At 44.3% G+C, this 14,610-nt stretch overlaps 5 protein-coding genes across 5 annotated transcripts in view; all 5 read right to left on the bottom strand.

The window, feature by feature from the left end:
• Positions 1–14,610, bottom strand: part of LOC310952847 (collagen alpha-3(VI) chain-like) — a 94,388-nt gene that overhangs the window by 24,810 nt on the left and 54,968 nt on the right. The window lies entirely within an intron of this gene.
• LOC310953002 (collagen alpha-3(VI) chain-like) lies at positions 2–4,657 on the bottom strand (the record flags this gene model as incomplete). The annotated part of the gene is made up of 6 exons (XM_083921894.1): positions 2–732; positions 996–1,595; positions 1,756–2,355; positions 2,519–3,112; positions 3,375–3,974; positions 4,135–4,657. The coding sequence occupies 6 exons, from the start codon at positions 4,655–4,657 to the stop codon at positions 2–4; spliced, it is 3,648 nt and encodes a 1,215-aa protein (XP_083778020.1).
• Positions 5,810–8,561, bottom strand: LOC310953004 (collagen alpha-3(VI) chain-like; the record flags this gene model as incomplete). The annotated part of the gene is made up of 4 exons (XM_083921896.1): positions 5,810–6,354; positions 6,515–7,114; positions 7,276–7,875; positions 8,039–8,561. Coding segments are annotated over 4 exons (2,268 nt in total), but the record flags the coding sequence as incomplete, so codon positions are not given.
• Positions 8,828–10,939, bottom strand: LOC310953006 (collagen alpha-3(VI) chain-like; the record flags this gene model as incomplete). The annotated part of the gene is made up of 3 exons (XM_083921898.1): positions 8,828–9,495; positions 9,656–10,255; positions 10,417–10,939. 3 exons carry the CDS (start codon positions 10,937–10,939, stop codon positions 8,828–8,830), a joined length of 1,791 nt encoding a protein of 596 aa, XP_083778024.1.
• Positions 12,092–14,182, bottom strand: LOC310953007 (collagen alpha-3(VI) chain-like; the record flags this gene model as incomplete). The annotated part of the gene is made up of 3 exons (XM_083921899.1): positions 12,092–12,636; positions 12,797–13,396; positions 13,558–14,182. Coding segments are annotated over 3 exons (1,770 nt in total), but the record flags the coding sequence as incomplete, so codon positions are not given.

The following is a 14,610-nucleotide window of genomic DNA, read 5'->3' on the forward strand; positions in this document are numbered from 1 at the left end:
TTTAGGGACTTGAAATGTGGGCACAACTATTTTTTTCGTAATGACAGCGGCTGATCTGAACTTTCTGAAATTTAATTGAATACAGTTCAATTTGCATCATACCATAGTCTTGAAATGTCAAATAAGTCACTTTCTTACCAGTTACTGTTGGTGTCATGGCCGTGGCCCTCACTACCACTGTACTCATTACAGAAGCGAGTTGTTCTTGGACACTGGGGAGGTCAGTAAACTCAGACACTGATAGAGTGTAATTACGGTCAAATGATATCCTCTGTAGCTCTCCACTGTCAGAGCTTCTTGTTCCAATGCCAATCACAATGACGCCCTGCTGTTTCAGATTCGAGGCTGGGATATCTACATTGTCAAAAGACCTTCCACCATTAAGAAGGATCAACATCTGTGGTACTCCTTCCAGGCGCCTGCTTCCAGCAGAAACCGTAAAGACATTATCCTTCAAGTACTGGAGAGCTGCTCCAGTGTTGAGGGGTCTCCCACCTTTGTGCCTCAAACTTCTGACAGTGTCAAGAATCTCGCCTTTTGTTCTGTACGTGTTCAGGTAGAACTGGACAGCTGGATCTCTGCTGTACTGAACCAGTGAGACACGGTCTTTGTTCTCTCCCACAGTGAGTTTCTCCACCACTCTCTCAACAAAATCACGCATGGCAGGGAAGCCGTTCCGTGTACTATCAGAACCATCCAGAAGGAAAACGATATCCTTTTTGGCAGTGTCAACTTAGAAAAGACAGGAATACAAACATTAAAACCTATACAAAAATAACGTTTACGGACACATCATCAAATGCTTGACTACTTTTTGAAAGCACCTAGCACTGCCTACTTCAACTTTAAACAGAAAGAAAGCACACCACTACCAATTTTTACATGCAAACATGAGGTTAACCCAGTATTGCACTAAATGAATTACTTTCAGTGCAGGTAAAACAAGTTAAGTAGCCTCTCAGGCAAGAAAGAAGCCATGTATTTTTTTAACATACCAGGTAAAGTTGGTGATTTTGGAGTGACGTCAATAACCACAGCCTCCACGGAGGACTGAAGTTGCTCTTGGATACTGGGAAGTTCAGTGAAGTCAGACACAGAGAGAGCATAACTGGCATCTTGGGATATTGTGTGCAGTTCTCTGCTATCAGAGCTTCTGGTTCCAATTGCAAATATCAAGACACCCAGCTGTTTGAGAGCAGAAGCTGGCGCATCAACACTGTCAGAAGACCTTCCACCACTTAGCAATATCAGGACCTGTGGAACTCCTTCCAGGCGCCTGCTTCCAGCAGAGGCTGTGAAGACATTATCCCTCAAGTACTGGAGAGCTGCTCCAGTGTTGAGGGGTCTCCCGCCTTTGTGCCTCAAACTTCTGACAGTTTCAAGGATCTCGCCTTTTGTTGTGTATGTGTTCAGATAGAACTGAACTGCTGGATCTCTGCTGTACTGAACCACTGAGACACGGTCTTTGTTGTCATCCACACTGAGTTTCTCTACTACTCTTTGGACAAAGTCTTGCATAGCTGGGAATCCAGTTCTAGTACCATCAGATCCATCCAATAAGATCACAACATCCCTTCCTTGTGGCTGTCTCTCCACTAGGAAACATGGAATTGAAACATATTTAGGTCATTTTGTAAAACATTTCCAGTAGAAAGGTCATATGATGCAAGCTACCCTCAAAATGTATTTCATACACTCTTGAAATGCTGCCACAAATATTTTGGCAAGAAAGAAGCCATGTAATTTTAAACATACCAGGTACAGTTGGGGGTTCTGTGGTGACGTCAATAACCACAGCCTCCACGGAGGACTGAAGTTGCTCTTGGATACTGGGAAGTTCAGTGAAGTCAGACACAGAGAGAGCATGGCTGGCATCTTGGGATATTGTCTGCAGTTCTCTGCTATCAGAGCTTCTGGTTCCAATTGCAAATATCAAGACACCCAGCTGTTTGAGAGCAGAAGCTGGGGCATCAACACTGTCAGAAGACTTTCCACCACTTAGCAGTATAAGGACCTGTGAAACTCCTTCCAGGCGCCTGCTTCCAGCAGAGGCTGTGAAGACATTATCCCTCAAGTACTGGAGAGCTGCTCCAGTGTTGAGGGGTCTTCCGCCTTTGTGCCTCAAACTTCTGACAGTGTCAAGGATCTCGCCTTTTGTTGTGTATGTGTTCAGATAGAACTGGACAGCTGGATCTCTGCTGTACTGAACCACTGAGACACGGTCTTTGTTGTCATCCACACTGAGTTTCTCTACTACTCTTTGGACAAAGTCTCGCATAGCTGGGAATCCAGTTCTAGTACCATCAGATCCATCCAATAAGATTACAAGATCCCTTCCTTGTGGCTTTCTCTCCACTAGGGAACATAGAATTTGAAACATATTTAGGTACTTGAAATGTGGGCACAACTATTTTGTCGTAATGACAGCGGCTGATCTGAACTTTCTGAAATTTAATTGAATACAGTTCAATTTGCATCATACCATAGTCTTGAAATGTAAAATAAGTCACTTTCTTACCAGTTACTGTTGGTGTCATGGCCGTGGCCCTCACTACCACTGTACTAATTAAAGAAGCGAGCTGTTCTTGGACAGTGGGGAGGTCAGTAAACTCAGACACTGATAGAGTGTAATTACGGTCAAATGATATCCTCTGTAGCTCTCCACTGTCAGAGCTTCTTGTTCCAATGCCAATCACAATGACGCCCTGCTGTTTCAGATTCGAGGCTGGGATATCTACATTGTCAAAAGACCTTCCACCATTAAGAAGGATCAACATCTGTGGTACTCCTTCCAGGCGCCTGCTTCCAGCAGAAACCGTAAAGACATTATCCTTCAAGTACTGGAGAGCTGCTCCAGTGTTGAGGGGTCTCCCACCTTTGTGCCTCAAACTTCTGACAGTGTCAAGAATCTCGCCTTTTGTTCTGTACGTGTTCAGGTAGAACTGGACAGCTGGATCTCTGCTGTACTGAACCAGTGAGACACGGTCTTTGTTTTCTCCCACATTGAGTTTCTCCACCACTCTCTCAACAAAATCACGCATGGCAGGGAAGCCATTCCGTGTACTATCAGAACCATCCAGAAGGAAAACAATATCCTTTTTGGCAGTGTCAACTTAGAAAAGACAGAAAGACAAACATTAAAACCTATACAAAAATAACGCGAGGGGACTAATCATCAAATGCTCAACTACTTTTTGAAAGCACCTAGCACTGCGTACTTTAACTTTAAATAAAAAGAAAGCACACCACTACCAATTTTTACATGCAAACATGAGGTTAACCCAGTATTGCACTTAATGAATTACTTTCAGTGCAGGTACAACAAGTTAAGTAGCCTCTCAGGCAAGAAAGAAGCCATGTATTTTTTAACATACCAGGTAAAGATGGTGATTTTGGAGTGACGTCAATAACCACAGCCTCCACAGAGGACTGAAGTTGCTCTTGGATACTGGGAAGTTCAGTGAAGTCAGACACAGAGAGAGCATGACTGGCATCTTGGGATATTGTCTGCAGTTCTCTGCTATCAGAGCTTCTGGTTCCAATTGCAAATATCAAGACACCCAGCTGTTTGAGAGCAGAAGCTGGCGCATCAACACTGTCAGAAGACCTTCCACCACATAGCAATATCAGGACCTGTGGAACTCCTTCCAGGCGCCTGCTTCCAGCAGAGGCTGTGAAGACATTATCCCTCAAGTACTGGAGAGCTGCTCCAGTGTTGAGGGGTCTCCCGCCTTTGTGCCTCAAACTTCTGACAGTTTCAAGGATCTCGTCTTTTGTTGTGTATGTGTTCAGATAGAACTGGACTGCTGGATCTCTGCTGTACTGAACCACTGAGACACGGTCTTTGCTGTCATCCACACTGAGTTTCTCTACTACTCTTTGGACAAGGTCTTGCATAGCTGGGAATCCAGTTCTAGTACCATCAGATCCATCCAATAGGATTACAACATCCCTTCCTTGTGGCTGTCTCTCCACTAGGAAACATGGAATTGAAACATATTTAGGTCATTTTGTAAAACATTTCCAGTAGAAAGGTCATATGATGCAAGCTACCCTCAAAATGTATTTCATACACTCTTGAAATGCTGCCACAAATATTTTGGCAAGAAAGAAGCCGTGTATTTTTTAACATACCAGGTACAGTTGGTGATTCTGTGGTGACATCAATAACAACAGCCTCCACAGAGGACTGAAGTTGCTCTTGGATACTGGGAAGTTCAGTGAAGTCAGACACAGAGAGAGCATGGCTGGCATCTTGGGATATTGTCTGCAGTTCTCTGCTATCAGAGCTTCTGGTTCCAATTGCAAATATCAAGACACCCAGCTGTTTGAGAGCAGAAGCTGGTGCATCAACACTGTCAGAAGACTTTCCACCACTTAGCAGTATAAGGACCTGTGAAACTCCTTCCAGGCGCCTGCTTCCAGCAGAGGCTGTGAAGACATTTTCCCTCAAGTACTGGAGAGCTGCTCCAGTGTTGAGGGGTCTCCCGCCTTTGTGCCTCAAACTTCTGACAGTTTCAAGGATCTCGCCTTTTGTTGTGTATGTGTTCAGATAGAACTGGACAGCTGGATCTCTGCTGTACTGAACCACTGAGACACGGTCTTTGTTGTCATCCACACTGAGTTTCTCTACTACTCTTTGGACAAAGTCTCGCATAGCTGGGAATCCAGTTCTAGTACCATCAGATCCATCCAATAAGATTACAAGATCCCTTCCTTGTGGCTTTCTCTCCACTAGGGAACATAGAATTTGAAACATATTTAGGTACTTGAAATGTGGGCACAACTATTTTGTCGTAATGACACCAGCTGATCTGAACTTTCTGAAATTTAATTGAATACAGTTTAACTTGCATCATACCAAAGTCTTGAAATGTAAAATAAGTCACTTTCTTACCAGTTACTGTTGGTGTCATGGCCGTGGCCCTCACTACCACTGTACTCATTAAAGAAGCGAGCTGTTCTTGGACAGTGGGGAGGTCAGTAAACTCAGACACTGATAGAGTGTAATTACGGTCAAATGATATCCTCTGTAGCTCTCCACTGTCAGAGCTTCTTGTTCCAATGCCAATCACAATGACGCCCTGCTGTTTCAGATTCGAGGCTGGGATATCTACATTGTCAAAAGACCTTCCACCATTAAGAAGGATCAACATCTGTGGTACTCCTTCCAGGCGCCTGCTTCCAGCAGAAACCGTAAAGACATTATCCTTCAAGTACTGGAGAGCTGCTCCAGTGTTGAGGGGTCTCCCACCTTTGTGCCTCAAACTTCTGACAGTGTCAAGAATCTCGCCTCTTGTTCTGTACGTGTTCAGGTAGAACTGGACAGCTGGATCTCTGCTGTACTGAACCAGTGAGACACGGTCTTTGTTTTCTCCCACATTGAGTTTCTCCACCACTCTCTCAACAAAATCACGCATGGCAGGGAAGCCATTCCGTGTACTATCAGAACCATCCAGAAGGAAAACGATATCCTTTTTGGCAGTGTCAACTTAGAAAAGACAGGAAGACAAACATTAAAACCTATACAAAAATAACGCTCACGGACTCATCATCAAATGCTCGACTACTTTTTGAAAGCACCTAGCACTGCCTACTTCAACTTTAAACAAAAAGAAAGCACACCACTACCAATATTTACATGCAAACATGACGTTAACCCAGTATTGCACTTAATTAATTACTTTCAGCGCAGGTAAAACAAGTTAAGTAGCCTCTCAGGCAAGAAAGAAGCCATGTATTTTTTTAACATACCAGGTAAAGTTGGTGATTTTGGATTGACGTCAAAAACCACAGCCTCCACGGAGGACTGAAGTTGCTCTTGGATACTGGGAAGTTCAGTGAAGTCAGACACAGAGAGAGCATGACTGGCATCTTGGGATATTGTCTGCAGTTCTCTGCTATCAGAGCTTCTGGTTCCAATTGCAAATATCAAGACACCCAGCTGTTTGAGAGCAGAAGCTGGTGCATCAACACTGTCAGAAGACCTTCCACCACTTAGCAATATCAGGACCTGTGGAACTCCTTCCAGGCGCCTGCTTCCAGCAGAGGCTGTGAAGACATTATCCCTCAAGTACTGGAGAGCTGCTCCAGTGTTGAGGGGTCTCCCGCCTTTGTGCCTCAATCTTCTGACAGTTTCAAGGATCTCGCCTTTTGTTGTGTATGTGTTCAGATAGAATTGGACTGCTGGATCTCTGCTGTACTGAACCACTGAGACACGGTCTTTGTTGTCATCCACACTGAGTTTCTCTACTACTCTTTGGACAAAGTCTTGCATAGCTGGGAATCCAGTTCTAGTACCATCAGATCCATCCAATAAGATTACAACATCCCTTCCTTGTGGCTGTCTCTCCACTAGGAAACATGGAATTGAAACATATATAGGTCATTTTGTAAAACATTTCCAGTAGAAAGGTCATATGATGCAAGCTACCCTCAAAATGTATTTCATACACTCTTGAAATGCTGCCACAAATATTTTGGCAAGAAAGAAGCCATGTATTTTTTAACATACCAGGTACAGTTGGTGATTCTGTGGTGACGTCAATAACAACAGCCTCCACGGAGGACTGAAGTTGCTCTTGGATACTGGGAAGTTCAGTGAAGTCAGACACAGAGAGAGCATGGCTGGCATCTTGGGATATTGTCTGCAGTTCTCTGCTATCAGAGCTTCTGGTTCCAATTGCAAATATCAAGACACCCAGCTGTTTGAGAGCAGAAGCTGGTGCATCAACACTGTCAGAAGACTTTCCGCCACTTAGCAGTATAAGGACCTGTGAAACTCCTTCCAGGCGCCTGCTTCCAGCAGAGGCTGTGAAGACATTATCCCTCAAGTATTGGAGAGCTGCTCCAGTGTTGAGGGGTCTCCCGCCTTTGTGCCTCAAACTTCTGACAGTGTCAAGGATCTCGCCTTTTGTTGTGTATGTGTTCAGATAGAACTGGACAGCTGGATCTCTGCTGTACTGAACCACTGAGACACGGTCTTTGTTGTCATCCACACTGAGTTTCTCTACTACTCTTTGGACAAAGTCTCGCATAGCTGGGAATCCAGTTCTAGTACCATCAGATCCATCCAATAAGATTACAAGATCCCTTCCTTGTGGCTTTCTCTCCACTAGGGAACATAGAATTTGAAACATATATAGGTCATTTTGTAAAACATTTCCAGTAGAAAGGTCATATGATGCAAGCTACCCTCAAAATGTATTTCATACACTCTTGAAATGCTGCCACAAATATTTTGGCAAGAAAGAAGCCATGTATTTTTTAACATACCAGGTACAGTTGGTGATTCTGTGGTGACATCAATAACAACAGCCTCCACGGAGGACTGAAGTTGCTCTTGGATACTGGGAAGTTCAGTGAAGTCAGACACAGAGAGAGCATGGCTGGCATCTTGGGATATTGTCTGCAGTTCTCTGCTATCAGAGCTTCTGGTTCCAATTGCAAATATCAAGACACCCAGCTGTTTGAGAGCAGAAGCTGGTGCATCAACACTGTCAGAAGACTTTCCACCACTTAGCAGTATAAGGACCTGTGAAACTCCTTCCAGGCGCCTGCTTCCAGCAGAGGCTGTGAAGACATTATCCCTCAAGTATTGGAGAGCTGCTCCAGTGTTGAGGGGTCTCCCGCCTTTGTGCCTCAAACTTCTGACAGTGTCAAGGATCTCGCCTTTTGTTGTGTATGTGTTCAGATAGAACTGGACAGCTGGATCTCTGCTGTACTGAACCACTGAGACACGGTCTTTGTTGTCATCCACACTGAGTTTCTCTACTACTCTTTGGACAAAGTCTCGCATAGCTGGGAATCCAGTTCTAGTACCATCAGATCCATCCAATAAGATTACAAGATCCCTTCCTTGTGGCTTTCTCTCCACTAGGGAACATAGAATTTGAAACATATTTAGGTACTTGAAATGTGGGCACAACTATTTTGTCGTAATGACACCAGCTGATCTGAACTTTCTGAAATTTAATTGAATACAGTTTAACTTGCATCATACCAAAGTCTTGAAATGTAAAATAAGTCACTTTCTTACCAGTTACTGTTGGTGTCATGGCCGTGGCCCTCACTACCACTGTACTCATTACAGAAGCGAGCTGTTCTTGGACAGTGGGGAGGTCAGTAAACTCAGACACTGATAGAGTGTAATTACGGTCAAATGATATCCTCTGTAGCTCTCCACTGTCAGAGCTTCTTGTTCCAATGCCAATCACAATGACGCCCTGCTGTTTCAGATTCGAGGCTGGGATATCTACATTGTCAAAAGACCTTCCACCATTAAGAAGGATCAACATCTGTGGTACTCCTTCCAGGCGCCTGCTTCCAGCAGAAACCGTAAAGACATTATCCTTCAAGTACTGGAGAGCTGCTCCAGTGTTGAGGGGTCTCCCACCTTTGTGCCTCAAACTTCTGACAGTGTCAAGAATCTCGCCTCTTGTTCTGTACGTGTTCAGGTAGAACTGGACAGCTGGATCTCTGCTGTACTGAACCAGTGAGACACGGTCTTTGTTTTCTCCCACATTGAGTTTCTCCACCACTCTCTCAACAAAATCACGCATGGCAGGGAAGCCATTCCGTGTACTATCAGAACCATCCAGAAGGAAAACAATATCCTTTTTGGCAGTGTCAACTTAGAAAAGACAGGAAGACAAACATTAAAACCTATACAAAAATAACGCTCACGGACTCATCATCAAATGCTCGACTACTTTTTGAAAGCACCTAGCACTGCCTACTTCAACTTTAAACAAAAAGAAAGCACACCACTACCAATATTTACATGCAAACATGACGTTAACCCAGTATTGCACTTAATGAATTACTTTCAGCGCAGGTAAAACAAGTTAAGTAGCCTCTCAGGCAAGAAAGGAGCCATGTATTTTTTTAACATACCAGGTAAAGTTGGTGATTTTGGATTGACGTCAAAAACCACAGCCTCCACGGAGGACTGAAGTTGCTCTTGGATACTGGGAAGATCAGTGAAGTCAGACACAGAGAGAGCATGACTGGCATCTTGGGATATTGTCTGCAGTTCTCTGCTATCAGAGCTTCTGGTTCCAATTGCAAATATCAAGACACCCAGCTGTTTGAGAGCAGAAGCTGGTGCATCAACACTGTCAGAAGACCTTCCACCACTTAGCAATATCAGGACCTGTGGAACTCCTTCCAGGCGCCTGCTTCCAGCAGAGGCTGTGAAGACATTATCCCTCAAGTACTGGAGAGCTGCTCCAGTGTTGAGGGGTCTCCCGCCTTTGTGCCTCAAACTTCTGACAGTTTCAAGGATCTCGCCTTTTGTTGTGTATGTGTTCAGATAGAATTGGACTGCTGGATCTCTGCTGTACTGAACCACTGAGACACGGTCTTTGTTGTCATCCACACTGAGTTTCTCTACTACTCTTTGGACAAAGTCTTGCATAGCTGGGAATCCAGTTCTAGTACCATCAGATCCATCCAATAAGATTACAACATCCCTTCCTTGTGGCTGTCTCTCCACTAGGAAACATGGAATTGAAACATATATAGGTCATTTTGTAAAACATTTCCAGTAGAAAGGTCATATGATGCAAGCTACCCTCAAAATGTATTTCATACACTCTTGAAATGCTGCCACAAATATTTTGGCAAGAAAGAAGCCATGTATTTTTTAACATACCAGGTACAGTTGGTGATTCTGTGGTGACGTCAATAACCACAGCCTCCACGGAGGACTGAAGTTGCTCTTGGATACTGGGAAGTTCAGTGAAGTCAGACACAGAGAGAGCATGGCTGGCATCTTGGGATATTGTCTGCAGTTCTCTGCTATCAGAGCTTCTGGTTCCAATTGCAAATATCAAGACACCCAGCTGTTTGAGAGCAGAAGCTGGTGCATCAACACTGTCAGAAGACTTTCCACCACTTAGCAGTATAAGGACCTGTGAAACTCCTTCCAGGCGCCTGCTTCCAGCAGAGGCTGTGAAGACATTATCCCTCAAGTATTGGAGAGCTGCTCCAGTGTTGAGGGGTCTCCCGCCTTTGTGCCTCAAACTTCTGACAGTGTCAAGGATCTCGCCTTTTGTTGTGTATGTGTTCAGATAGAACTGGACTGCTTGATCTCTGCTGTACTGAACCACTGAGACACGGTCTTTGTTGTCATCCACACTGAGTTTCTCTACTACTCTTTGGACAAAGTCTCGCATAGCTGGGAATCCAGTTCTAGTACCATCAGATCCATCCAATAAGATTACAAGATCCCTTCCTTGTGGCTTTCTCTCCACTAGGGAACATACAATTTGAAACCTATTTAGGTCATTTTGTAAAACATTTCCAGTAGAAAGGTCATATGATGCAAGCTACCCTCAAAATGTATTTCATACACTCTTGAAATGCTGCCACAAATATTTTGGCAAGAAAGAAGCCATGTATTTTTTAACATACCAGGTACAGTTGGTGATTCTGTGGTGATGTCAATAACCACAGCCTCCACGGAGGACTGAAGTTGCTCTTGGATACTGGGAAGTTCAGTGAAGTCAGACACAGAGAGAGCATGGCTGGCATCTTGGGATATTGTCTGCAGTTCTCTGCTATCAGAGCTTCTGGTTCCAATTGCAAATATCAAGACACCCAGCTGTTTGAGAGCAGAAGCTGGTGCATCAACACTGTCAGAAGACTTTCCACCACTTAGCAGTATAAGGACCTGTGAAACTCCTTCCAGGCGCCTGCTTCCAGCAGAGGCTGTGAAGACATTATCCCTCATGTACTGGAGAGCTGCTCCAGTGTTGAGGGGTCTCCCGCCTTTGTGCCTCAAACTTCTGACAGTGTCAAGGATCTCGCCTTTTGTTGTGTATGTGTTCAGATAGAACTGGACAGCTGGATCTCTGCTGTACTGAACCACTGAGACACGGTCTTTGTTGTCATCCACACTGAGTTTCTCTACTACTCTTTGGACAAAGTCTCGCATAGCTGGGAATCCAGTTCTAGTACCATCAGATCCATCCAATAAGATTACAAGATCCCTTCCTTGTGGCTTTCTCTCCACTAGGGAACATAGAATTTGAAACATATTTAGGTACTTGAAATGTGGGCACAACTATTTTGTCGTAATGACACCAGCTGATCTGAACTTTCTGAAATTTAATTGAATACAGTTTAACTTGCATCATACCAAAGTCTTGAAATGTAAAATAAGTCACTTTCTTACCAGTTACTGTTGGTGTCATGGCCGTGGCCCTCACTACCACTGTACTCATTAAAGAAGCGAGCTGTTCTTGGACAGTGGGGAGGTCAGTAAACTCAGACACTGATAGAGTGTAATTACGGTCAAATGATATCCTCTGTAGCTCTCCACTGTCAGAGCTTCTTGTTCCAATGCCAATCACAATGACGCCCTGCTGTTTCAGATTCGAGGCTGGGATATCTACATTGTCAAAAGACCTTCCACCATTAAGAAGGATCAACATCTGTGGTACTCCTTCCAGGCGCCTGCTTCCAGCAGAAACCGTAAAGACATTATCCTTCAAGTACTGGAGAGCTGCTCCAGTGTTGAGGGGTCTCCCACCTTTGTGCCTCAAACTTCTGACAGTGTCAAGAATCTCGCCTCTTGTTCTGTACGTGTTCAGGTAGAACTGGACAGCTGGATCTCTGCTGTACTGAACCAGTGAGACACGGTCTTTGTTTTCTCCCACATTGAGTTTCTCCACCACTCTCTCAACAAAATCACGCATGGCAGGGAAGCCATTCCGTGTACTATCAGAACCATCCAGAAGGAAAACGATATCCTTTTTGGCAGTGTCAACTTAGAAAAGACAGGAAGACAAACATTAAAACCTATACAAAAATAACGCTCACGGACTCATCATCAAATGCTCGACTACTTTTTGAAAGCACCTAGCACTGCCTACTTCAACTTTAAACAAAAAGAAAGCACACCACTACCAATATTTACATGCAAACATGACGTTAACCCAGTATTGCACTTAATGAATTACTTTCAGCGCAGGTAAAACAAGTTAAGTAGCCTCTCAGGCAAGAAAGAAGCCATGTATTTTTTTAACATACCAGGTAAAGTTGGTGATTTTGGATTGACGTCAAAAACCACAGCCTCCACGGAGGACTGAAGTTGCTCTTGGATACTGGGAAGTTCAGTGAAGTCAGACACAGAGAGAGCATGACTGGCATCTTGGGATATTGTCTGCAGTTCTCTGCTATCAGAGCTTCTGGTTCCAATTGCAAATATCAAGACACCCAGCTGTTTGAGAGCAGAAGCTGGTGCATCAACACTGTCAGAAGACCTTCCACCACTTAGCAATATCAGGACCTGTGGAACTCCTTCCAGGCGCCTGCTTCCAGCAGAGGCTGTGAAGACATTATCCCTCAAGTACTGGAGAGCTGCTCCAGTGTTGAGGGGTCTCCCGCCTTTGTGCCTCAATCTTCTGACAGTTTCAAGGATCTCGCCTTTTGTTGTGTATGTGTTCAGATAGAATTGGACTGCTGGATCTCTGCTGTACTGAACCACTGAGACACGGTCTTTGTTGTCATCCACACTGAGTTTCTCTACTACTCTTTGGACAAAGTCTTGCATAGCTGGGAATCCAGTTCTAGTACCATCAGATCCATCCAATAAGATTACAACATCCCTTCCTTGTGGCTGTCTCTCCACTAGGAAACATGGAATTGAAACATATATAGGTCATTTTGTAAAACATTTCCAGTAGAAAGGTCATATGATGCAAGCTACCCTCAAAATGTATTTCATACACTCTTGAAATGCTGCCACAAATATTTTGGCAAGAAAGAAGCCATGTATTTTTTAACATACCAGGTACAGTTGGTGATTCTGTGGTGACGTCAATAACAACAGCCTCCACGGAGGACTGAAGTTGCTCTTGGATACTGGGAAGTTCAGTGAAGTCAGACACAGAGAGAGCATGGCTGGCATCTTGGGATATTGTCTGCAGTTCTCTGCTATCAGAGCTTCTGGTTCCAATTGCAAATATCAAGACACCCAGCTGTTTGAGAGCAGAAGCTGGTGCATCAACACTGTCAGAAGACTTTCCGCCACTTAGCAGTATAAGGACCTGTGAAACTCCTTCCAGGCGCCTGCTTCCAGCAGAGGCTGTGAAGACATTATCCCTCAAGTATTGGAGAGCTGCTCCAGTGTTGAGGGGTCTCCCGCCTTTGTGCCTCAAACTTCTGACAGTGTCAAGGATCTCGCCTTTTGTTGTGTATGTGTTCAGATAGAACTGGACAGCTGGATCTCTGCTGTACTGAACCACTGAGACACGGTCTTTGTTGTCATCCACACTGAGTTTCTCTACTACTCTTTGGACAAAGTCTCGCATAGCTGGGAATCCAGTTCTAGTACCATCAGATCCATCCAATAAGATTACAAGATCCCTTCCTTGTGGCTTTCTCTCCACTAGGGAACATAGAATTTGAAACATATATAGGTCATTTTGTAAAACATTTCCAGTAGAAAGGTCATATGATGCAAGCTACCCTCAAAATGTATTTCATACACTCTTGTAATGCTGCCACAAATATTTTGGCAAGAAAGAAGCCATGTATTTTTTAACATACCAGGTACAGTTGGTGATTCTGTGGTGACGTCAATAACAACAGCCTCCACGGAGGACTGAAGTTGCTCTTGGATACTGGGAAGTTCAGTGAAGTCAGACACAGAGAGAGCATGGCTGGCATCTTGGGATATTGTCTGCAGTTCTCTGCTATCAGAGCTTCTGGTTCCAATTGCAAATATCAAGACACCCAGCTGTTTGAGAGCAGAAGCTGGTGCATCAACACTGTCAGAAGACTTTCCACCACTTAGCAGTATAAGGACCTGTGAAACTCCTTCCAGGCGCCTGCTTCCAGCAGAGGCTGTGAAGACATTATCCCTCAAGTATTGGAGAGCTGCTCCAGTGTTGAGGGGTCTCCCGCCTTTGTGCCTCAAACTTCTGACAGTGTCAAGGATCTCGCCTTTTGTTGTGTATGTGTTCAGATAGAACTGGACAGCTGGATCTCTGCTGTACTGAACCACTGAGACACGGTCTTTGTTGTCATCCACACTGAGTTTCTCTACTACTCTTTGGACAAAGTCTCGCATAGCTGGGAATCCAGTTCTAGTACCATCAGATCCATCCAATAAGATTACAAGATCCCTTCCTTGTGGCTTTCTCTCCACTAGGGAACATAGAATTTGAAACATATTTAGGTACTTGAAATGTGGGCACAACTATTTTGTCGTAATGACACCAGCTGATCTGAACTTTCTGAAATTTAATTGAATACAGTTTAACTTGCATCATACCAAAGTCTTGAAATGTAAAATAAGTCACTTTCTTACCAGTTACTGTTGGTGTCATGGCCGTGGCCCTCACTACCACTGTACTCATTACAGAAGCGAGCTGTTCTTGGACAGTGGGGAGGTCAGTAAACTCAGACACTGATAGAGTGTAATTACGGTCAAATGATATCCTCTGTAGCTCTCCACTGTCAGAGCTTCTTGTTCCAATGCCAATCACAATGACGCCCTGCTGTTTCAGATTCGAGGCTGGGATATCTACATTGTCAAAAGACCTTCCACCATTAAGAAGGATCAACATCTGTGGTACTCCTTCCAGGCGCCTGCTTCCA

Source organism: Echiichthys vipera (assembly GCF_963691815.1).
Source record: "Echiichthys vipera genome assembly, chromosome: 10".
Taxonomy (NCBI): domain Eukaryota; kingdom Metazoa; phylum Chordata; class Actinopteri; order Perciformes; family Trachinidae; genus Echiichthys; species Echiichthys vipera.